The 25,233-nt window shown below is 42.2% G+C and overlaps 1 protein-coding gene across 2 annotated transcripts in view; it reads left to right on the forward strand.

The window, feature by feature from the left end:
* The window catches only part of esamb (endothelial cell adhesion molecule b), a 59,005-nt gene that overhangs the window by 26,911 nt on the left and 6,861 nt on the right, over window positions 1–25,233 (forward strand). For both annotated transcript variants that reach the window (XM_079513973.1, XM_079513974.1), the window contains exons 2-4: window positions 16,877–17,025; window positions 17,827–18,043; window positions 18,736–18,891. In XM_079513973.1, coding sequence (XP_079370099.1) covers window positions 16,877–17,025; window positions 17,827–18,043; window positions 18,736–18,891 — 522 coding nt within the window. The remainder of the gene's footprint in view (window positions 1–16,876; window positions 17,026–17,826; window positions 18,044–18,735; window positions 18,892–25,233) is intronic.

A 25,233-nucleotide genomic window follows, 5' to 3' on the forward strand; every position in this document is an offset into this window, starting at 1 on the left:
CTTGATCTACCCACTCTCTTTTAAGTTTTGAGTGTTCAATCTCAGACAAATGAGTTTCCTGAATCAAAGCCACAGAGCACTGCAATTTCTTCAATTGACTAAGTATCTTTTTCCTTTTTATAGGGTTGTTAAGTCCCTTTATATTATAGCTAATAAAATTTAAATCTGCCATATTTTTTGCTTTTCATTTTAACATGCCTCCCCTCCTCACCACACAAGCCCAAGTCTGCCTTACAAACACAAACAATGAATTTAAGCTGTATAAACACTGAGTCCCAAAAGTATGTCAAGAAAAATGAGAAAGTAAAGTAAAAACAACAATCCAAATTCCCCATAGAATGCTTCATCCCCAAAACAAAAACACACATAATGAGCATTCTGGGTAGAGAGAAACTCTCTTGGTTTGCACAGAGTGCAGTTGCAACGGGCCTCCACCTGATGTCGCCCTCATCCCATTGCTTGATTCGCATATCTCTTAAACTTAGAGCATGCATAGGTTCCCCCCCCTACTCGCACTAAAACCTATCTGAAATTAAGAAAAAAGGAATACTTTGCCCCCCCCCCCCCCCCCCCCCCCCCTCGGCAGGCATCCCCCTTGATAATAAAATAAAACAATATTTGAGGATATTCCCTTGTCTCTCTGTCCCCAAAATATGCTTGTTACCCAACATACACTTGAGAGATTGTTATTAACCAAACAATAAACAAACAAAAAAAACCTCAGTATTTAGCCTGCCGCCCCTCCCCTAGAAGAGACAATCCAACACTGAACAAAAAAATTATGTCTACATTTGCTGTCCCTTCTTTACCCCCCCCCCCCCCCCCTGGTAAGCCAAACCCTCATATGTACACACTCAAAAGATTAGCATAAATGTATTAGCCTCCCTGGCAGGATCATATATTATTTCACAAAATTCACATAAATCAAAATAATACAAATTAACAAATCCTTAGACTGACTTCCGTTTTTACATATTTCCATCTGCCACCCCCCTCGCACCCTCACCCAAAGCATTCCCCTTCATTTCAAATAATAACCATTGCCTTATATATTTTTTACCTTAAGTCCTTATTATACTAACAAATGATTCAATTTATCACTACATCCCTTCAGATGATACTGACCTCCTGGACGTTCATAGATGTGATTCAGAATATCTAGATAACTCGCTGTCCTCGACGTCCCTGGATGAGATACTCTGTCTGTTGCTATTCTTGGTCGTCCTCTTGAATGGTGGGTCTGGTGTCATCGGGATTTAATTGACTGCCTCTTTTTATGGCTCTGATGTCCTCCAGGTTCAGCTGACGGCTCCTTCTTTTCCCTCCTTGCGTCTTCCACCCGTCCTGTGTCAGCTCCCTGTCGAACACGTCTTGTTCCTCAGCATCCACGATGATTCCAATCTGCTTCAGTGTCTCTCTAGCATCCAGTAGGGATGGGAAGACCTTCTCTCCGGTGTCCAAGAAGATCTTTATTTGGGCCGGATAGATGGTGCGGGCTTTGATTTTCTTTTCTTTCAGCTTTTTAATCACTTCCCACACCGCTTTTCTCTTTCTTTGTAAATTATGTGAATAGTCATGGTCAAACGCCACTCTTCTTCCCTCATACTGGATGTTTCCCTGTGACCACGCTTGCTCCAAGACTGTCTGTTTTACCCCATAGTCCAGGAAGCGAACGATTATGGATCTTGGTGGTGCTGTCGGCTCTTTCGGTTTGGGCACAGTGGCCCTGTGCACTCTCACCACCCTTACAGACAGTTCTTCTTCCAAATGCAAAGTTTCACACATGAATCCTTGTATAAAGCCAGGCATATCATTCTTTTCTGCCCCTTCTTTAATTCCAAACAAACGAATGTTGTTGCGTCGTGACATATTTTCCATTTGATCACACTTAGCAGCCAGGCTGGCCTCCTTTTTTAGCAAGTAAGCTAATGCTCTGTCATGTAGCACGCTTCTGTCTTCTGTTTCACTCACTCTTTGCTCTGCCGTAGTGACTCTCTGGTCCAGCGTGTCCATCCGTTGTTTTATTTCAGTCATGGATGCCTCCAGTCTGCTCAACGAGGTCTTTGTGTCTCTATAAAAGTCACTGTTTTCCGCTCGGAGCTTCCGTAGCTCTGTTAGCATCTCCGACTCCACGTTCCCTCCACCAGCCATGGCTTGCGATGATTCACCGGTTAGCTTCAGCTGTGTTAGCCGTAGCTGCCTTGTGTTTGGTCTTAATTCGGACCCTTCTGTGCTTCCTTTGCTAGAATCTTTCGTAGTCTTGCCTTTCACCATTCTTTGACGACCATTTCAGTATATTTTCGAACTCATTTGTTAGGTTTTGATTAGTTTTAAGGCTATTTTTTAAATAGGTTCAGCGGAGCTAGTCTTTCACACGTCTGCCTCGGTCATGACGTCACCGGAACCATCCACAGCAGCCTGTTTGAGAAAGGTTAGGAATGTCCATGAACTGTTTTGGAGTACTTCAAAGAGGACTACCAGAAGTCTCCACAACAAAACCACCGTAACATACAACGGCACACGCACGCACGCACGCACGCACGCACGCACGCACGCACGCACGCACGCATGCACACACACACACACACACACACACACACACAGCACACACACACACACACATATTACACACAAAGACCTCTGTTTCTAATACTGATTCTCAATCAAATGTACAGTATTGTCTGTCAAGGCAAGTACTGGACTACGGTTTCAACATACAGTATACCATAGAAGAGATTAGTAGAGATATGATTAGTGAAGGATGTATTCGTAATGTCATCATGTCAGTTATGATTTAACGGTCATGAGGTCATAAATAATAGCTGAGATAAAAGCTGGAAAGGAAGCCTCTTTTTCATATCGATATCACTGTAGCAGTGGTATTGATGCATGGGGGTGTGAGGGGCTCACAGGCAGAAGCAATGAAGGCATTTGGAGTATCAGAATACTTTTTCCCACTTGCTTTGTGTTTCTATGGCAACAGAGATAATTGATAGTCCCTTTTTTGAGCTCACTGAGGTCTGGTCAGGTCAGTGCAGTAATTGCATCAGGTAAACTGGCTACGCTACACTACCAGACCTCCTGGAACGACAGAAACTTGTGTGGTGGTTATCCAGATTTATCCAGGCTATCCAAAGTGTTGTCATGGGGTTATTGGGGTTTCAGTCAGTCTTTAGCAAAGAAATACATAATGTACGTAGAAATACAGTACGTAATGTAAGTTATGTCTACCCTGCAATATTCCCTTGTAAATTCCCAAACATATTGGCCAAACTGACCAAACCGTTTGGTTATGGCAATCCTTTTTCTGCCTTTATTTGATAGTGTATAGTAGACAGGAAATGGGGGGAGGGAGATGGGGAGTGACACACGGAGCAAAGGTCGTCCTGCGACACACTGTCAGGCTGGATTAGCAGCCTAGGTGCCCGGACTGCTAGGCTGGCCCGGGCCTGGTTATGGCAATCCAGAATTGATGGCAGATTGCAGGTTAATTCATATAAATATATATATATGGACATATAGCCTATATATGATATGATTCTGATCAAATTACTTTGTAAAGATAATTCTGTTAGTTAGTTAACTAACAGCATTAACTGCATTTATGATTAGAAGGCAATTGGGAATTGGATTTAATTTCTATTTCATGAGGATTTTGTCACATTTGTAATATTGTTTTTGTATGCAGACAGAGTTTGTCACTGAATTACATTTTAGCTTTTAGCTTACCTCACACATTAGCTGATATCATTCAATGGCTGTGCATGGGCACAACATTGACATCAATAATTTGTGAGAATGAGGCAGAGTTTCAAACTGAATGGGGCCGTGGAAATTTGGACCATGTGTGCATGCATGGATAATCAATTTAAACACAATCAGAAAGTTAAGAGGGATTATAAGGCCCCTGTGATAAGATAGCACATTCAGAATGGCTTAAAATAGCTGCAGATAACACTAATGTAATCCAATTTAAAGGAGCCTTCTCCAAATATTTATTATTGAAGCACCATCTGTTTAAAGCCTTTAGGGTCAGTGCAATATGTACCGTTTTGCACTAAGAAGGCAATTGTCCTACATTCCCTTCTATCTAGTGCACCCCTACTATATGCTGATGCCTTTGTACTGTATGTTTTTGTTCATATTTATATTATTGAAAAATCACACCTGTGTGAAGTGAGGGGCGCTCTTATCATCATACATCATCTCATTCCGGCCAATCACAATTTGCATCCTTACCTTCGTCTTCAATGTTTGTGTTTACTCAATGTTTGTTTACACAAACACTCAATACTTTTTTTGGCTTTTGTGCCTTTATTGATTACAGTGAAGACGGACAGGAAAGAGGGAGAGAGAGAAGGGGAGAGACATGCAGCCAAGGTCGGGACTCGAACACGCAACGCGCTGCAGGCCAGAGCCTATATGTGGCATGTGCCTGGACCACTAGGCCAGCGGGGGCCCCAATGGCATTCAATGTTAGTGTTTACTGTTTGCACAAACATGCAAAACTAGCCATTCATTGACATTGGCATTAAATGTTTGTGTAAGGACAAACACTCAAAGCTGGACATAGGAGGGGATAGCGCCCCTCAAAATGTATGAAATTGTCCAAATACAATATATGCAATGTTAAGTAATTCTCCATAGTGACGGCGGCTTTTGGTTCAAAGTGGATGATAGCGTGTGTAGCGTACGTGTTCAGGGGGGAGTGTTTTGGCGTGGCTGTATTGGCACAGTGACACTGTGCTGCCAGATGGGACGCGGAAGGGCTGATCAATCCACTTGATTGAGCGCAGCGCTCTGGTGTGAAAGCCATCAATTCTGTCAGGCAGGGTCTTGTTGAGAGGTCAAAGTTCTGCTATGTAGAGAAGGAAGGAGAGTTCTAAGGTGTTGTAAATGTTTAATTTGTTCTCTCTGTCTTGATATGGATCTTCACAGCAGCTTCCAGAGTGTTTCCATGGCACTATACATGCCAGGGCATGTCTCTGATTAATTTCTGGTGACCCAAGGTAGGTAAGTATAGAGCACCGAAGTCCTGACGTCACTGTCAGTAGAGGGCGTCAGTCCCCAGGTTCGTGTACCTTTTATTTGCATTGTAATCTCCATAGGGGGATTTTAGATCGCCTCATATAAGAACTGTGTTTGAAAAATATGGATATGAAGCGTGAAGGTGGAACTGTACAAATATACCCAAAGAGTAACAAAATAAGCGTTAGAGACGATTCAAACAACCCAGAGACTACATTTCCGGGTAGGCAGGGTGGCTGCATCTGCCCGTCGCACAACAGAAACCGAATGTTAATTAAGTTTATTTTTATTTTATTGATATTTAATGTTTCGTGGTTAGTACGAGTCGAGTCACCACCAGTTGAGCTTACGTCAACGAGGAATCTCAGGAACGCAATGTGTTGACAGCTGGGCATGACGTATATTAGCAGCGACATTGCCTTCATATGTAGTTTCAAGGCTTTTGCGGCCACATTAATTCCATTTTCTCCAGAAACTGGCTGTATCAAATATGAGTGGACATCATTAACGACGCACAGCCACTCCCCTGACAGAAAGGCTGGGGTGGTCGGTTTATTTTTCAAACACAGTTCTTATATGAAGCGACCTGAAATCGCCCTATGGAGATTTCACTGCAAATAAAAAAATACATGAACCTATAGGCGCCCTCTACTGAAAGTGACGTCAGACTTCGGTGCTCTATAATATAAACTAGTTAGTTAGATTAAGCAGGTCACCAATTTCAACTTCAACGAAGGGTTGGCTGCGCCTCCGATGTGCATAATTTGTTTTGTTTTGGCCCAGCTGACCTTTTGACCCAGTTTGTTGGCTTCCGCTGGTATAATTCCAAGGCTCCTTTTAACTGATCAAGATTGAAGCAGAGTAGTGTGGTGTCATCTGCATATTCCAGATCTGTGAGGTCTGCCTAGTTTGACACTGCAAGACATGCACAGATCCGTTTCATCAGATGGTGCAGTTAAATAGGTCTGGTGCAGCTGCGCATCTCTGTCTCAACCAGGAAGAGTTCTTGCCATCGACGCGCACACAGCTTTCGACATCACATCTTTCTTTGTAAGGATCTTCCAAAGGGAAGCGTGGTCCACAGTGTCCTTAAGACAGAGAAAGGCAATGTATTGTAGAGGTGTATGTCTTGACGGAACTCATGTACCTTCTCAATGATGAGGCGGAGTGCAGATATCTGGTCCGTTGTGCAGTGGTTTGGCATGAAGTCTACCTAGGATACACCTGGGATAGGGTAATGCTGCACTAAATGATTTAGATTTTATATTCTTTTGGATTTAGATGTGCATATATAACCACAGCTCATTTACCACATGACCTCCCTATTCTGGGAAAAAACATTCTGCTAGAATAGAAGATGTACAAACTCACAACGTGTCAGGGGGGGGGGGGGGGGGGGGGGAAATATAGCCCTGGGGGATCCCGGTCAACTAAGTAATACGGTTTAAGTGGTTAAAGTTGTCAGACATTATTGTTCTATTAGCACCTTTCTAGTAGGCTATTTATTTGAAGTATTCACTTGATTTAATAGTGTTTGAACATCTCGGTTTAAACTATATAGAATGTCAACAAAAAAAACGTTTTTCTGTGTGGAAATTATTAACATTGTCTCAATGTGTTATGTCATGTCTATTAAGAAATGACACTTCAGAATAAGTAGTTACACGCAGCTTTCCATTGATGAGGAAAATAAGATTTGTTTTATCGATATAATATATATTCTTTATATTGTCCATATTGCCCTGCCCTTTTCTGTTGTGTAAAACCTGTAGACTGAATCTGAGCGTCAGGGTGAAAATAGAGATTACTTGTGGCGATAGAGCTTGTTAATGAGGAGGACTGGGTCATTTTCACATACTGTTGTACGCCTGGGGGTGCATACTTAGTTTAGACTAGTCATTGGTTAGACATGGGTTAAGGTTAGGTTGCATATTTCCAGACGATTTGCATTTCTTAGAATTTGTTTGATCATACAGAGTAGACTAGAAACAGTCGAGTTTCTTATTTGATTGTCTGTCCTGATGTGTGGTCATTCTAATTGCATAGCCTGGATTGTAACCTGCCATCTACATTTTCACTTGTAGCTCCTATATGTTATCAGATGTGCACGTACTGCCATCTATTGATTACTTGGGATATTACAGCATCATGCACATTCAGACAGTTTACAGTCAAACAATGCCCAGGACACAGATATAGTAGATTGTACGAACCTTGTACACAGTACCTTCACACACATCAACTGCTAGCAAAATACTGCTTTATATACATACATATATATATATATATATATATATATATATATATATATATATATACATACATACATACATACATACATACATACATACATACATACAAGTATACATACATACATACATACATACCCCAACCCCACACGGAGTTGCACCACTCAGTTCACACGGGTGTGATCTTTTCATTTAAGCTGGCTTTGTGCCCACAACCACATCTTGAGTGATGTCATTGTTTGTCTGTGTCTGCAGCCATGCATGCACCCCAGATGGAGACAGTCAGGGATTAACCTTCATTTAATAAACAATTGAATGACACAGTTCTGAGGATAAACCTGGTCAAAGACTGAATAGTCTGGAGTGAAGAGGAGAAGACAGGGCATTATCCTCTTGATCATTGATGCCAAGTTCAGCACTTAATTCTCATCACTCCAATTGTTTAACCCAGACAGATAATCCCTTTTTATACTGTCTTTTAACATATATTTGAATATACTATTAATAATCCAATTATTCTGTAAATGCTCCAGTATTAAAGTGTTGATATTATTATCCCAGCTACAAGTCTACAAGTCCCTGAATGGACTTGTAGCTACAAGTCCCTGAATGGACTTGTAGCAGCACACAGGGGCACGTTGGTGTTTTTCCCCCAAACATAATCGCCAACACACTACTAGGCTGTTTTTGTTGTTTATCCAGCTACAGACACGGACACGCAGGCTGCACAAAGTTGGTAACCAACTAACCAAACTAGTTGTTGTCCTAGTACTAGCTACTAGCTAGCATAACAACAACTATAGCAGCAAAGCCCCATTCTGATAGTATGTTTAAATCATCTATAGCTCTGGTCCATCATTGAAAGGATTGAGGACAACTCCTTGTAACACTATGGATCAGCTAGCCTTGGGTCAAGACTATAGATGTATTTTATCGATTTTGACAATTTTATAGAAAGTAAAAGTCTGACTCAATAAAATACATCTGTGATAGATCCTGCTAGACCAGAGCTAGTTTAAATCCATGTCCATCAGCTGTACTCCAGTCCTTTGATTGCCAAGTTAACCAACTGGTATCATTCATACTATCAGCCTCGCCCATTTCCGTCAGGATAGATTTTCCGCCATTTCGAATTTTCTTCAAAACACACTTTTTGCTCCTACTCCTACATATTTTGTCCAAATCACCACAGGCAGAATTTTGATAGTGCATATCGTTCGGCCGTAATCGGCTTCCGAAGTTAGTGGGAGGGGCCTATTTTACAAAACAGAACAGAATTTCCAATCAAACCCAAATTTGAATCACATGTTTAGGGTGGTTTTTCCATTTTCATAATGTAATTTTTGTTGCAAAAACATGATTTTGGGGGGATAAATCCCCTCCGAATTACTTACACATGATCGCAGGGACTTGACATTGTAATTGGCTAGCAAACTTAGTGGGGGGGGGCTATATTAGCGATTGCGGCAACCACAATTTTTCCAGAATTGCATCTTTCTAGTTTAGTACTGCTCTTGGAGATTTATTTTTCTATAATAGCTAGGCGGGAAATAGCTGTTTTCAATACATGATAGTTCAGTTGGTGATGAAAGCATGAAATTTGGCACAGATGACCTTCATATGACCCTAATCGATAATCAACCTCGGGCCACGCAGAATTCCAATTTTTTCAAGGTGGCCCGCCAGTTTTAAAAATGGCTGCAACTGTACATACGTTTTTGGACTATATGACTTTGCTGGGGCTGTAAATATTTTATTTCCCCTCAATTTGATATAAGAGAATATGTTCTGGAGGTATTTATACCAAGTACGATATAAAAAGTAACATTAGGTTCCAATATGGCGGCATGTTTTCCAATATGGCTGCCAATAAACTGTATAAATGTACATCTGCTCATGGTTAATGCACAGTTGGTGATACAAACATGAAATTTGGCACAGATCACCTTTATGACACCCTAATTCATAATCAACCTTGGGCAATGCAGAATTCCTACATTTTTCAAGATGGCCGCCAGTTTTCAAAATCGCTGCAACTGGACCTACGTTTTGGATAATATCACTTTGCTGGGGCTGAATCTTTGATTTCCCCCTAATTTTGATATAAGAGAATATGTTCTGGAGGTATTTCTACCAGGTAAGATAACAAAATTACATTAAGTTCCAATATGGTGACATGTTTTCCAATATGGCTGCCGATAAATTGCATGAATGTACATCTGCTCATGGATAATACACAGACCGGATACAAGCATGAAATATGGCACAGATCACCTTTATACCACCCTAATTGGTAATCAACCTCGTGCCATGCAGAATTCCTCAATTTGGGAAGATGCCTGACAGGTTTTCAAAAGCCCAATTGACAAGTTTTTATTGTGTTATTGCAGTACCAGGGTACACTGGTTGACACTATAGCTGTGATACTCAGCATGGGGTTCAATGCTAATACATTTTCTAGTTTCCTAAATGCTGTTTTAGCTTGCCCCAAATTAAAGTTAAACAGCCGCACCTGAATTGACATGATGTGCCAGCGCGGGAGAGCCGAGCCAAGGAAGACAGGGCTTTAGTCTTTCGGAAGGTGTACAGATCATATAGGAATTACATAGCATTGGATGAATGATCGGACTGGGGGTAGGATAGTGATGTTACTGAGCCCAGCCCAGTTGTATCCCATAATTATTGTAGTGTATTTTTTGCCAGGTGGAAACCTGGCATACAACAGCTCATTTTATTTTAGTGACCTAGTCATGATTGACTGCCCCTATTAAAGCCAATGGGAGTCTGACCACATACTCTGAAATGCCGCTTAAGCTATATGAGACTTGTGTAGCAAATCGCGTAGTAGCAACCTAGTCATGATTGGCTGCCTCCGAAGCCCTCACACGACGCAACGCGGCCATAACAAAACACAGTGATTGAACTAACACAGTTGTTTTTACAAAATTAATTGCATGCCAATTATTTTTTACCCCAGGCAACTTGATGATGGATTTCAGTTGACACTTGAACAAAGCTACATACCAAGACTCATGGTAACAGAAGTTAAAAATATCAAAATTGGAAAGAAAAAGGAAGTTAATATCAGAAGAGAAGTGTAAAGTATCTTCGGCTAAATTCACTCGCAGCAGCCTTAAAAGTAACATCTGCCCATTTGCGCCACATTTTAAAGTGATTTGGTAGCTTTTGAATGACCTGTAACAAGACAGACAAAACTAAGAATCTGCACAAAGCCATAACTGCATACCAAGCTGCAAAGATGTGCCAAAAACCTTCACCAAGCTTTATAGGATCTAAGTTTGTGTATGGTGACCATATTTCAAAATATGCCACGCTATTTGAACCTAGGTCATTGAAAACCTAAATGGATTCTGTGTATGGTAATTATTAATACAATTATTATTTAAGCACATGTGGTGTTGGAGCTCATGTTATAAAATCATGTGGATTAACCATAATCATTTATCGACCAAATTGGCGACCATCTTGTAAAATGGAGGAAATATGCGTGGCCCGAGGTTGATTACCAATTAGGGTGGTATAAAGGTAATCTGTGCCAAATGTCATACTTGTATTACCAACTGTGGATTAACCATGAGCAGATGTACAGTTATGCAATTTATCGGCAGCCATATTGGAAAACATGCCACCATATTGGAACTTAATGTTATTTTGTATCTTACTTGGTAGAAATACCTCCAGGACATATTCCCTTAGGTGGAAATCAAAGATTCAGCCTCAGCAAAGTGCTATAGTCCAAAATATAGGTCCAGTTGCAGCCATTTTTAAAACTGGCGGCCATCTTGACACATTTAGGAATTCTGCATGGCCCAAGGTTGATTATGAATTAGGGTGTCATGAAGGTGATCTGTGCCAAATGTCATGTTTCTATCACCAACTGTGCATTAACCATGAGCAGATGTACATTTATGCAGTTTATTGGCAGCCATATTAGAAAACATGCCACCATATTGAAACCTAAAGTTATTTTGATCTTCTCTTATATCAAAATGATGGTGAAATCAAAGATTTACAGCCCTAGCAAAGTGATATAGTCCAAAACGTATATGTCCAATTGCAAACTGGCGGCCATCTTGAAAAATGGTGGAATTATGCGTGGCCCGAGGTTGATTATCAATTAGGGTCATATGAAGGTCATCTGTGCCGAATTTCATGCTTTCATCACCAACTAAACTAAACAAAATACATACATACATGGATGCACCTGGGACGTATCCTCAGTGATGTTTCCTAAGGTCATCGGGGTTTCGGGTCTCGCAACATCATACCCCTCACTCAGGTGACCCAGCCGGGGTGATCAAGTCCCGACTTACGTCCCAGTAGCTACCCTCGATCAGTCCCATTAGGGAAAAACCAGGGCCACACAATCCGTTCTTCCTGAACTACTCTGCCGGGACTGGGAGGTACCATTCTGGCGCGTGGAAGGACTAGGCTCTGTGGGTTGACTCCTGTCCGGGCCCCTCCTACGTCTCACCAGGTCCACTCCTGCTCTCACCAGGTCAGGCCCTGTGCGTTGCACCAGACTCCCAGCACCAGGCACTTCATTCAGGAATGGTGGATTCTCGAGCCGCAACAGTTCCGCAGGCTCCACCTTGCCCTTGGTGGTGCCGCAGGCTCCGCTTGAGGCTTGAATGGCCCTCCTAAAGGCCTCACCATGGGTTTGTTGGGCTTCTTCCTCACGGAAGACACAGGCTGGGGCGCCAACCCATACTGCTCCCGGGTGCCGTCTAATTTCCGGCTGCCACCCGTCTCTCCGGTGGTCACCAGACTATTCCTGGTTGTCACGTAGTCTATTCCTATGAGTCACTATAAATAGAATAACTAAACAAAATACATACATACATGGATGCACCTGGGACGTATCCTCAGTGATGTGACTGAACTATCACATCAATTTCCCGCCTAGCTATAATGCTGTGAACTGGACTGTGGTCCACTAGAACCAGTCAGACCATTTTCAGTAAATTGATGCATTGGTCAAGGTGACCAAAATGTGGTCTCAACAATAAGAGGATTTGTAAGACAAAACATGTTTAAAATCCAGAACAAAACAAAAAAAGATTATGCTGATTATGAAGATTCTAATCTCATAGTGTACATGCATAACCCATGGATGATTTTATTACACTCCACCATTCCAACATCACACTGACAAAAGCAGGGTAGGGTACGAGTTCAGGACACTGTGATTAGATGAGATGAGATTTGTTTGTGTGTGTGTGTGTGTGTGTGTGTGTGTGTGTGTGTGTGTGTGTGTGTGTGTGTGTGTGTGTGTGTGTGTGTGTGTGTGTGTGTGTGTGTGTGTGTGTGTGTGTGTGCGTGTGCGCGCATGTGCGTGCGTGCGTGTATAATCTGTATATGTATAGGCCACACACCACACACACACACACACACACACACACACACACACACACACACACACACACACACACACACACACACACAATTTCATAGTTTCAACAATAGTTAGTTTGTGTGCGTGATTTATTTCAAATGTCCCTTTGACATGAAGTGGGAAAACGGGCTCAGTTCACACGACATGAGTGATGTGCTAATTAGCACTTAAGTGAATGTCAATGTTGTGTTACAGTAAACCACAGTGTGGGTTGCCAGAGTGACCATGTGTTAGTTACATCATAACATCAATGTCCAGCTGAGCTATATTTGCTCACGAGAAGTGAGAAGCCAAAGTGAGTTGAGGGATTGAGCCTGGGATTTTTTACGGGGGGGAAGTGGGATTAGTCAACAGGATTAATCAAATTCACGGAATATGAAGGGACAGGGACACCAAAGAGATGGTGTCAGTCAGAAAATCCCTGGGGGAAGAAGACAGCGTAGAGAAACTGCAACCAAAACCTATATGTCAAAATCAAGATTGTATTAATCTCTCTGTCTCTCTCTCTCTCTCTCTCTCGCTCTCACATCCATAGATTCCACACATGCAGCATCACTTTCCTCCTCTTTCACTAACCGTCGTTCCAGCTGTCTGTGTATGCGTCGTAGCTATCCCTACTTTATTGTACATTATCCATTTGAGTCTATGTAAGCTGGAGGCTTGGCAGTTGAGACACTCTTTTCAAACGTATAGTGTTATCTGCAGCTATTGGTGCTATTGTTTTTTCACCAAGCTGGTTATTTTTTGGGGGCCAAGCTTCAAACTGGCAGAACAGGAGGACGACGACTGCTGGGATCAGCTGATCCAAATTCAGCTGTCCAGTTCAGAGGACTGGGCACCTTGTGAGTTGACAGTTTGCTGGCTTTTCTTTTATCTCTCCTCATCCTACATTCTCATCGTTTCTCCTTCAGCGGCGCACGTCATTGCCATTGGTGCTACTGAACAGACCATGTAGATTCTGTAGACAGATTGCTTTGCTTTTATATATTTTTTGCATTATTGTCAAAAAATAAAGACTCCATTTTCTCTCTCTCTCTCTCTCTCTCTCTCTCTTTCTCTCTCTCTCTCTCTCTCGTATATGTAGATGTTCAAGCTGATACTGTACTTTAATCAATAATCATGAGGGGGTCTTAAAGTCTCAAACCAAATTTCTGCTGTTGCTTGTGCAGTGGAGATATACTGTGCATTGGGCTTCAGGTAACATCCTACCCCATGTGCGAGTTCTATACAGATACAGATACATACTGGTAGAGTAGAATTTTTGAACAAATGACTCTTGACGCATCTGTATGGTAGAGTCTACCATACAGATGCGTCAAGAGTCATTTATTCAAAAATGAACGCTGCCGTTGTGAGTGCTTTTTGTACACCATTTTGTGAGCTTGATTTTCTCTGAGTCTTCACATACCACCAAAACCACGATGTGCCCAGATTAGATTGAATTGCTGTTTATTTGGTTTATTTGTCTTGTTTACCTTATAAAGGAAATGGTTCTGTCTGTAACTAAAGGTACGTTCAAACCATAAGATATATATTTGTCTCCAGTCGCTTCAATCGTTTTACTTTGCATTGACTTTGTATGTAATCACGTCGCTCTGAATATTCAGGTCTGAACGCAACTTAAGACATTACAGGCTGAAGAGTGGAGTGCAACATCATGACAAATGCAAATGCAATGTAGACCTATGCCTTATTTTGACACTAAAATGTACAGTACTGTAGACGTGACATACTTACACCTAGAAACCCCATTCAAACCTATTTAGGTTCATCTTACGGTGGACATGGTTGGCTGAAATGGAATCTTTGAAATGTTTCATAGTTTTAGAAATATAGTGCTTTCAAATTTGAGAAATGTATAATGGGGCTCAATGGCAGCTCTATGGCACGTAAAAAAAAACACTTTCACCTAGAAACTCCATTCACACATTTTATAATTCAGCTTACTGTGGATACACATGCTGGAACCTTTTACTTTGAAATGATTTGTTGTTTCTGAGTTATTTAACTTAAACGCCCAATGCATTCTCAATGGCAATAGCACAAACTTTGGCATGCTATAGAGCGTCGCAGTCCCGCCTCCTACCCTGGACCAGGAAATGATTCTCCGTTCATTTTCCTCATAGACATTTCAGAAAGTATTTATTTAAAGACGTTTACGCCGCGGACAAAGCCAACTCGAGTCGTGACAAATCATGACAACAAACACAATTTTTTGGGCCGAACAAATAATTAGAAAGAAGAAAAAAACGGAAGGTTACAACACTTTTTTTGTTGTTTTTCTTCTTTGTAATTATTTGTTTGGTCCAAAATATTGTTTGTGTTGTCATGAGTTGTCACGACTCGAGTTGGCTTTGTCCGCGGCGTAACCGTCTTTAAATAAATACTTTAAGAAATGTCTATGGGAAAAATGCATTGGGTTTCATTTCCTGGTCCAGGGTAGGAGGCGGGACTGCGACGCTCTATAGTCCTACATATAGCATGCTCTATGGCACGTCAAAAAAAAAATTCAACCCCTCTCTTGGCTAGGTAGGATAGCTCTTATCAAAATGAATATTCTCCCCAGAATACTTTATCCATTGCAAATGATTCCTGTATTGTTGACAAACAAGGTTATCAAGGTACTAGAAGGCTGGTTAAGTACTTTCATCTGGAGTGGGAGGAAGCCTCGGCTGAATATCACTCCAATTGTCTCCATAGGAGAACTGTCTGGTAGGCTGCAGTCAGTGAGATATGAGAATGTTGGTGTTGGAGGAGTGCAGTGTTTGGGTTACATAAAGCTCCACTCCATAGTCGTGTACAGGGAACTATTATCTTTAAACATTGATGAAGTCAGTATTCTACTTCAGATATTATCTTACTAATGTGCTCAGTGTCTTCTGCTGTGGGGCATTGTATGTTTGGGTTTTCCTCAGCGAGTATGGCTTAGCATTGGTATACGGGATTACACTTAATGTATACACTTGACTTGAATCTAGAAATTACTACAAATGTCAACATGGCACGAGGGTAAGCTAACTGGATCTTGTTCTTCTGTCTTCAGGGCCATGAGGATCAAGGATTGACTGACCTTTGAGGCTTTGATCCCAGCAATGATCTTTGATTATCCTAGATGAGACAATACCACAGTCACAGTGTAAACAAAGACAGAATCCATTGAAACAGTTTATTGAGGTTTTATTTTTAATCCATTTCAATCCCTTGCTACCAGGATTGCTAAATTAATTAATTGAATTAATACAAATACACACACAATTTAATTACAGTTTTACGTTTGACGAAAAATGCTTGTTGTTCACTGACTGAATGCAATCAATATTCTTTATTAACAGTTTTTAGAACAGTTGCATTTTGACAGTTGCCTTCAGGTTGGTGGCTGAAACAGAAGGATAATAGTCTGCCTCCTAGACAATAGAGGGTATGCGTGTGAGGCGTGACATCATCATCATCATACCCGGAAGCTATGCGGGAACGCCTACTGAGTGGCAAAAAAATACTTTCTGGCCTTGATACATCCAAACAGAAACGTCATATCTGACTGCATTAAACGATGTTAAACGACATTAAACTCACTTTGCCACTCGATTTGCCACTCACTTTATACATGTGCATACCCTCTATATAATATATTCCTGCTCAATACAAGTTTACTGGTTTATAGTGTACATGAGAACTTGAGAAGTGTGCTTTCTCTGGTGTGGTTTTTCTTTGCCTTTAAATATTTGTTTATGCATTATGTAAAGTAAAGCACTTTGAATTGCCTTTGGATATAAAATTTGCTTTCCTTGCATTGTTATCACAAGGTCACAGTATCAATATTTAGAGGAAAATAGGGGCAAAAACTAATCTGATGAATTGAAAAATGAAAATGGTGGACCCTGTTGTAAACAAGTGTAATGCTTTATCAGTGTGTCGTCCACAGTAACAGCCTTTGTATTGAGTTGTGCTTTCATGTGAAATGTACTCATTCTGCAAACAGTTAATAAATACTTCAATCAATCAATCAAAACTGATATTCTGTCAATATTCTGCTTACCAATAATTACACTCCTATTCATATTGACCTTGCCAGAACTGTTTACATAGCAACTATGATGTAAACTTACCAATGTCATCTCATTCTTTGTTGTTTAATTTACTTGTTCAAGCATAGCATGATGTTTGTGTCATGTTGCTTTTCCAGGTGACACTGAGAGGTTGGAGATCCCCAGAACAGAGATGGAGGTGGTGGAAGGCCAAAGGGTTGTGTTGCAGGCCTGGTATAGCCCTAGATCAGACATTGCCAAAAACTCTGTCATGTGGAACTTCGACAATGAAGCACGCAACTTGCATGTGAGTGAACCAGCAAAGAACATTTATCTCTAATTTGTTGTTTTGAAGAAAGAAAATATATATGTATAAAAAATGCTTTTTGGTTGCAAAGAAAACAGTTGCAGTCCTAATCTCTGGAGACATGTCCGTGACATGAAAGGTAAAATAGTTGCTGATCTGTACAGAGGAGGATCATGACCAACACCACTGCTAATGTCTTAATACAAAACGGAAGGATGCTAGTAATGAGTTTAAGAGTGATGCTAATGGCATTTTAGCTCTGGTACATATCCGCTATGACATATCCTAAAGCTGCTAGTGACTGTGTGTGCGTGTGTGTCAGTCTGTATAATAGTGTTTGGCATTTGCTGTGATTATAATAATCTCAATAGTTTAACTGTCTGTTGCCTGCAAGCTTATCTCAACCAGAAAATCTGCCTAAAATTCAACCTCCACCATCTGTACGAAGGATGTTGAATTGTGTTATATGGTTAATCTGCAGGAGGCTCAATATGCGTATAGCAGAAATAATATGTATTTGTTTATTTTTGAATAGAGAGAGAGAGAGAGAGAGAGAGAGAGAGAGAGAGAGGGGGAGAGAGAGGGGGAGAGAGGGAGAGAGAGAGAGAGAGAGAGAGAGAGAGAGAGAGAGAGAGAGAGAGAGAGAGAGAGAGAGAGAGAGAGAGAGAGAGAGAGAATTCATTCAAAGCAATTTAGGAATTTTCTCATTATTAAACCGTGTTTATGCAAATAATTCTAGCTTTACAGTGGCAGAATTCTAACTGTAGAAATCCTCTTGCTGTTTTCTTTGGCTCTGTGCAGATAATATCTTTCAGCTCAGGTGAGGTAGGTGGACCGATTATACCGAATGCATTCACCCATAGGGTTAACTTCAGCAAGGCCATGCCCTCTGCCAACCTGTCCATCTACATCAACAACACCCAAGAATCCGACTCAGGGCGCTACACCTGCGATGTCCTCTACTTTGGAGATTCTGGCCTCACTAGCTTCAAAGGAAACCTTCTCCTTCATGTTAAAGGTAATGATCTAGTCAGTGTCACCAATCATCAGTGTTAATTTAACTCTGAGAGTATTTAAATGTGTAATGTCAGAGAGGGTAGTTAACCGTCAGAGATTACTGTGTTTTACTGTGATTTTACTGTGTTCAAATATCTAAGCTTTGTAAATCCCTGATGTATTCAGCTGTGATTGGCATTTTGAGAGTTTGAATAGTTTTTCCTTCTGGAAACACGCTGCTACAAAGCAGCTAGACATTTGAGAAGATTTTATACATTCCTTTTTTCTGACCCAGCCCTATTACAGATAGTAGTTGTCATACACTATGTGTATTATTAATTAAATATATACAGTACTCAGTGTATTCTTAAAGGGGCATTAAACTGGTACAGTAAACATAGTTGTAGTAGTGTACAGATAGAAGTTCACCTTTACTTGAACGGGTACTGAAACACATTTTAAGATTCCGATATGCTTCGTAGAGTTGTCTCTTTTAATTTATATAACAGTTCATCAGCCTCACTCAGCCTGTGTGTGTGTGTGTGTGTGTGTGTGTGTGTGTGTGTGTGTGTGTGTGTGTGTGTGTGTGTGTGTGTGTGTGTGTGCGTGTGTGCGTGTGTGCGTGCGTGCGTGCGTGCGTGCGTGCGTGTGTGCGTGCGCGCGTGCGTGCGCGCGTGCGTGCGTGCGTGCGTTTCCATTTCTTCTACCACCCAGTCCCCCCCTCTCCTCCGGTGTGTACAATGACAGGGGAACCAGTGCTGAAGGGAAACGTGACACTGAGCTGTAAGTCTAGCCATGGGAAGCCTGTACCTCAGTACAAATGGACCAAGCTAGCTCCTGTATCTGAGGTCTTCTTTTCTCCAATGCAGAGTGAGTAACTTTTCCACTGCTTTTGCATTGTAAAATCCTCAATGTTAATTTAACATTGAGATGGTACAAATGTAACAAAATGGTCAGTAAGGTTCCATGTAGTTACATTTGTACCCCTCTGAGTTAAGACCCTATTCAGTGTGCAAACTCTTTTTTTGAGGGGCGCTAGCCCCTCCTATGAACAGCTTTGTGTGTTTGAGCACAGAATGTGTTTGTAGCACAGAATGTTTTTGTAGCACGGAATGTGATGATTTGATTGGATGATTTATGATGATAAGAGCGCCCCTCACTTCACACAAGTGTGATTTTTATTTTATTTAATTCTTGCCTTTGATCCATATTCTTTTTAGTTGAGCACCTGCCTTTAAATGGTATGTGGAATGGATGTGCGTGCAGCGTCACTGACCTCCCTTTGATCCTCCATTTGAAAAGCACTCAGATGCTAGACCAGTGCCACATGCTTCAGTATGGTCACATCATGGCTACAGTATGATCTTGCGATGTGACCGTGAACTTTGACCGAGGTCGTGAACTTTGACCGAGGTCGACTCCTGACCCCTTCACCCAACTCATCCAACGGGTCTGATCGACATCGGATTAAATCTGTCGGACAAACAATTAGGCTCACGGCCAATCGGCCACATGCTGGCGATTACAATACCCCCGCTGGATCAGCGTGTAACTAAACGTGTTTGTTTACAAGCTCCTGTAAATTGTAACATGATCATCAGAATGCTGTAAAAAACAAAACAAAAAAAGGCTAGTCTGGAATTCTCCTTTAAAGGGCCAAAAAAGGCTATGGGCCCTATCTTGCATCACAGGCACTAAGGGCCCTAACGTATATGCCATGCCTTACCCACATATAGCGGGTTTAGAACCTTCCACTATCCGTAAACGCTATCTTGCGGTCACGCAACCCACTATACATCTTGCCGCCTTTGCGGGTGGAGGTGTGGCCGTGGGCGTGTTGATGCGCTTTCCTTGAAATTACTATCTTGCCCACACAGGTTTAGGACAGCGGAAAGCGCCTCCTCAGACCACCCGCAATGCCAATTCCATTTGATAGAAGAACGTGCTCCTGAGATGGAGCTGCCTCGACGCACAATGTTGCAGAACATTCGCAGCTCAGAGGTCTCGTTAATTCTCCACAAATCTCTGTGATTGTAATTTTACTATAATCAGCAGTGTCCTTGTTGTTGGTCGCGGATTGGATGATAGATAGAGGAGCTACTGAACACACAAAACAACCCTCTATATCTAATATAAATGTATTCCAATTTCAAGGCAGGATGCGCGGCTCTTACACAATGCTAAATCCCCAAATTACGGATTTAGTGCCTCTGATGCAAGATAGGTCCCATAATCCGTAATTACAGGCGTTCCCTGTAAGAATTGCTATCTTGTACCCCAGCCTAAATCCCCAAAACGGGGTGCATACTTAGTTTAGACTTGTCATTGGTTAGACATGCGTTAAAGGAGCATTCAGTGATTTGGGTGATTTGGAAAAAAACCCGGTCCACCCGGTAACAAGATGTGCACATGCACACGCTCTACAGTGGGAAGTACAACAGACCAACAGCACGTGCACCAATGCCCGCCCCACTCGATCATGATTGGAGGAAGGCCCCTCTCATCCTGATTGGATGAAGGCTTTGCCACCCAAAGCCCAAACCGAAACTAGGGTTTTTTGACCCCAGGGGCTCACTGGGGACAGGGAGGAACTCCTTATATGGTCAGCACACTTTATAGTAGGGAGGATTATCCAAAAAATAAGAAAAAATAAGTGATATTTGAATTAAGTGAAATCACTGAATATACCTTTAAGGTTAGGTTTAGGTGTGCTGCCCCGTGGGAGGTTAGGTTTAGGGTGAGGGTTTGAGATAGGTTGTAGTTGTAGGGGGTGCACTACTTAGTTTAGACAGTACTTAGTTTAGACTAGTCATTTGGTTAGACCAGTCATTAGTCCTACAACTACAACCAACCAATGACTAGTCTAAACTAAGTATGCACCCCGTTGTGGGACTAATGACTATTGACTGGTCTAACCAATGACTAGTCTAAACCAAAAACTGTCTAAACTAAGTACTGCACCCCCCTAAAACACCTCCCCTACCCGTTACATTATGCATAGGTGCATATGTTTGGTTTGGGAGTTACAATACTGAAACCAATCACTGGGCCACATGCTATTGCATTGCCTTTAAGAGAAGACTGCACAAAACATTATTATATCTTGCCTTACACTATGGCCCATGGAAGAGCCGCACACCGCTGCCTTGGAATACATTTATATTTGATACAGAGGGTTGTTTTGTGTGTCCAGTAGCTCCTCTATCTCACTCACAATAAAGCAGGGACTTTGTTCTGCGCACAATGAAATGCACAAATTAAATAACTTCTTTGAATAAACAATTATATACTGTAAACACACAATGGACACAAGGAATTGACACCCTGCTGATTATAGTAAGATTACATGCAGAGATTTGTGGAGAATTAAGACAGAACAAGACCTCTGGGCTGTGAATGTTCTGCAACATTGTGCGTCGAGGCAGCTCCATCTCAGGAGCACGTTCTTCTATCAAACGGAATTCGCATTGCCGGTGGTCTGAGGAGGCGCTTACCGCTGTCCTAAACCTGTGTGGGCAAGATAGCAATAGGCCTATCTCACAGCCCGTTTTTCACGCCCACTTCCGGTAAATAGTGGTGACTTTAACATGGGCATTTACACGTTTTTTTCTCTGGAGAATCTAAGTACATTTTCTAATGTAAAAATGTGACAGACCAATATTATTATGAAGCAAACAAGATGGTAAATCAGGTCGAGCAGATAGAACAAACCTTACCTTGAGAAAACAAAAGTTGTAGACTTCTTAAATAACCTCTTTTAACATGTAGCGTCTATGGAGTGACGTCACGCTATCACCACTAACCCCGAAAGGGGGCGTATTTAGGGGGGCGGGGAAATTCTGTGAGATAGGCTTATTTCAAGGAAAGCGCATCAACACGCCCACGGCCACACCTCCACCCGGATAGTGGAAGGTTTACGGATAGTGGAAGGTTCTAAACCCACTATATGCGGGTAAGCCATGGCATACGTTAGGGCCCTATATTATGTGTCTGCCAGTGGCTGTTTCATGTGTCATGTGCTCTATCATGCCATAGCAAAAATCCTCTTTTCAAATAAAAACATGTAAAGTATAGTTTTCTGTTGCAACTTGCAAGCAGTGCATATGCTTATAGGCTATTACTTTAATATTTGATACAGGTTTCTCAGAACTGGATGATACTCCAGAAAAAGAATAATCACCAGCTGTTTCTGAATAATAGGATTTAGTTTGATTCTGTAGGTAGGGCCTAACCTAACATGCCCCCTGTCCTTACTTGCCTTCAGAGGCACAGGGTTGGATTTGGGGCAGAGAGCACATTTCATCTCTGTGTTCCACCCTTCATCAGTCTGTACTCAATCCCTTCCTCACTCACTCTCTCTTTGGCATCTTTCATCCTGCAAAACCCAAGAACGGAGATCCTGCCCCCAGCCCTTGGTTATCCTTGGGTTCATGGGTAAGGGTTTTCAGTTATGTGCTTCCAATTCATTTACCCCATCCCTATCTTACTATCATCCAGAAAATGTGATATCCCCTAGGTTTCAGAATGCCTGGAGTCCAGCTAAAATCCATCATATCAAAACCCATTCCAAAGCTTTTGAGAGGAAAAATCAACCCAAATTGTATAACAATTTGCTCCTGCACCATTGCAGTTCCTCACATGATCCTCCAATTCATCCATGGACGTTTCATCTTGCACAGTCAGGCGCCATTCCATGAAATGTAAGCATCCATGAGTGTCCTAAATTTGCGTATGCCCACGCCACAGCTTGGCAAGCTGACACCGTGGGTCCAGCAAAGATTTAGTGAACCAAATATGATAGACAGTGGTTACATTTGGGTTGACTTTCCGTTTAAACTTTTACTTTGTGTTCTGTGTTAACCTTAGCTATTCACCTGTTTCCTAGGCTGTGTTTTCCACTTCCTGTCGATTTCATTGGATATTATTGGTCATCTGACCAGTTTCATTGGATTTCATTGGATCAAATCGACAGGAAGTGGAAAACACACAGCCTAGGAAACAGGTGAATACAGTAGCATTCCCCCAGCATCTCATGTTATTGTGAGCTATGTTAGGCTGCAAGTGAGCCTATAGTAACTGTATACGTTCTGCCTCAGTAATATTTCTTTTAACAACTATTTCACTAGTCGGAATAAACACACCATTGGGGAGGTTTAAGGGATTTATTGACAGTGAAGAAATGGAGGGATGAAGGAAGGATGAAGGAATGCAGATGTGTAGGTTCCAGGGGGGGTCGCCGACCCTGGAGTCTTTGGGGAGGAGGTCGTATGGCACTCGTCGTATGGCGTTCGTCGTAAGGCGTTCGTCTTACGGTGCGCATGGACGATAACCCCCAGCAGGAACCTGAGAAGGAGAGAAGAGAGTTTTGTTTTAATCGTTTGATCCACTTTTGGCAAAGTGAATGTAGTAGTTCTAGTGCCGAAAAAGCTCCTTTGGGGGGAGCGGGGAGAGGAGCTGCTATGGAGGTGAAGGGGTGGGGGTGGGTTGCGAGAAGCCTAGGAAGGCGTGTGCAACGCAGCGAGGCGGGCGAAACATGGAGGATTCTGGGTGGTACTGGGCAGGTATAAATGGGGACAGGTAGATTGACGTGGAGGGCGGAGAGTGGCATGAAGGGCAGGGCCAATGTGCGGTTCTCCTCCTCCTGAACATCTGTTGTTCCAACTCCATTCACATTCCACAGCAATAATTAGCCACATTTCAATAGAATAAATTAATAAATCTAGCCTCTCTGTAACATAGCAGCTTTGGTATACTGTATATTCAGTACCATATCAAGAACGCTGGAATACAATTTCATATAGATTTACAGTAGTTGTTTTGCCTTCCATTATTAGAGCTGGACTGACAGGTACAGGTACACTATTGTGTATGGTAAGAAGAATGCATCAATTTCTGGTATGAATAATATCAGAACACATTGTTTACCTAGAATCTATATTGATATTGCCAAGGGCCATTGCTCCATGCATACTTTACTATAGAACTTGTCATGAAAAGGTGAGCTTACTGGCCTTGTGCAGGGAGCACCACTAGTCCAATGTGTCAGACTGACACTCACATTGTGCATCTGACTCCGCCAGATGGGGCAGCAGAGAGTACACTGGGTTCCCCCCTCCTGCTCCAATCAGCGGCAGCTAGTGGCGGGATCAAGGCAGCACTGTGTATGCCTTGATCCCGCCTCTAACTGCCGCTGATTGGCCAGGCCGCTTGGTGGCCGGAGCATCTAGTCTGCCTGAGAGTTCCCAGATGGGAGCAGGAGGGGGGAACCCAGTGTACTCTGCTGCCCCATCTGGCGGAGTCAGGTTAGCAGGCAGGGGGCTAGCCACAAAGGCAGTTTCTAGTTTCTAGTTTAGATCTAGAGTTTGACAAATGATACGTAACTTGCAGAGTTAGTTCAGTCAGATATACTCGAGTGACTTCATGCTATGCTCAAGGGCGCATACATAATTGAGGGGTTAATATGCAGCATTACTTTGTGGGTGTATACCGTGTTTGCAAGACCCACATGTCATACGCTGATGTGGCAGTCAGCTGACCAATTGGGCAGGGTATTTAAGCTCACCTAGACGGCATGCTTTTTTCCTGCCTTCCTTGTGCATATAGGTTCCTCGTTGTTGTTATGTGATGTTTGCTCCCACCGCCACCCCAGCACTGCTATTTCTGTTCCCCATGGGGTGTTGTTTTTGTCTCCACCAGGCCGAAGGCATGGGGAGAGAGTATGTTTTGCACTCACACACTGTCCGTGTGTGTGTGAGTGTGTCCGTCCGTCTGTTACCAGCTAATCTCCGGCACCGTTAACCCGGTCGATGTCAAATTTTGCACACACACTCCCTGGATGCCAACAATGAACCTCTGCCCCAAAATTTCCAGAACGGCCTGTTATAGCGCCACCAGGAGGCCGACTTTTTTAAAACACATTTTTTGATATTACTCCTCCAGATTCTGCACAAAAATCCCACAATTCGTTACACAGTATTCTATAGCCATGTGTTCAAGACGGATCTGTCCGATATTTCATATTCCATCCTAATTGGCTAACATTGGCTTTCAAAGTTTGCAGGATTGGCCCGTTTTGAACAAAAAGCCTCAAATCATGAACGCAGCGTGCAATTTACAATCTTTCACATTGGCCTGTTATAGCGCCACCAACAGGTGGATTTTTGCAAAACACATTTTTGGAACAAAATGCCTCAAATCATCCAATTGCCATCC

Source organism: Electrona antarctica (genome assembly GCF_951216825.1).
Source record: "Electrona antarctica genome assembly, chromosome: 11".
NCBI lineage: Eukaryota > Metazoa > Chordata > Actinopteri > Myctophiformes > Myctophidae > Electrona > Electrona antarctica.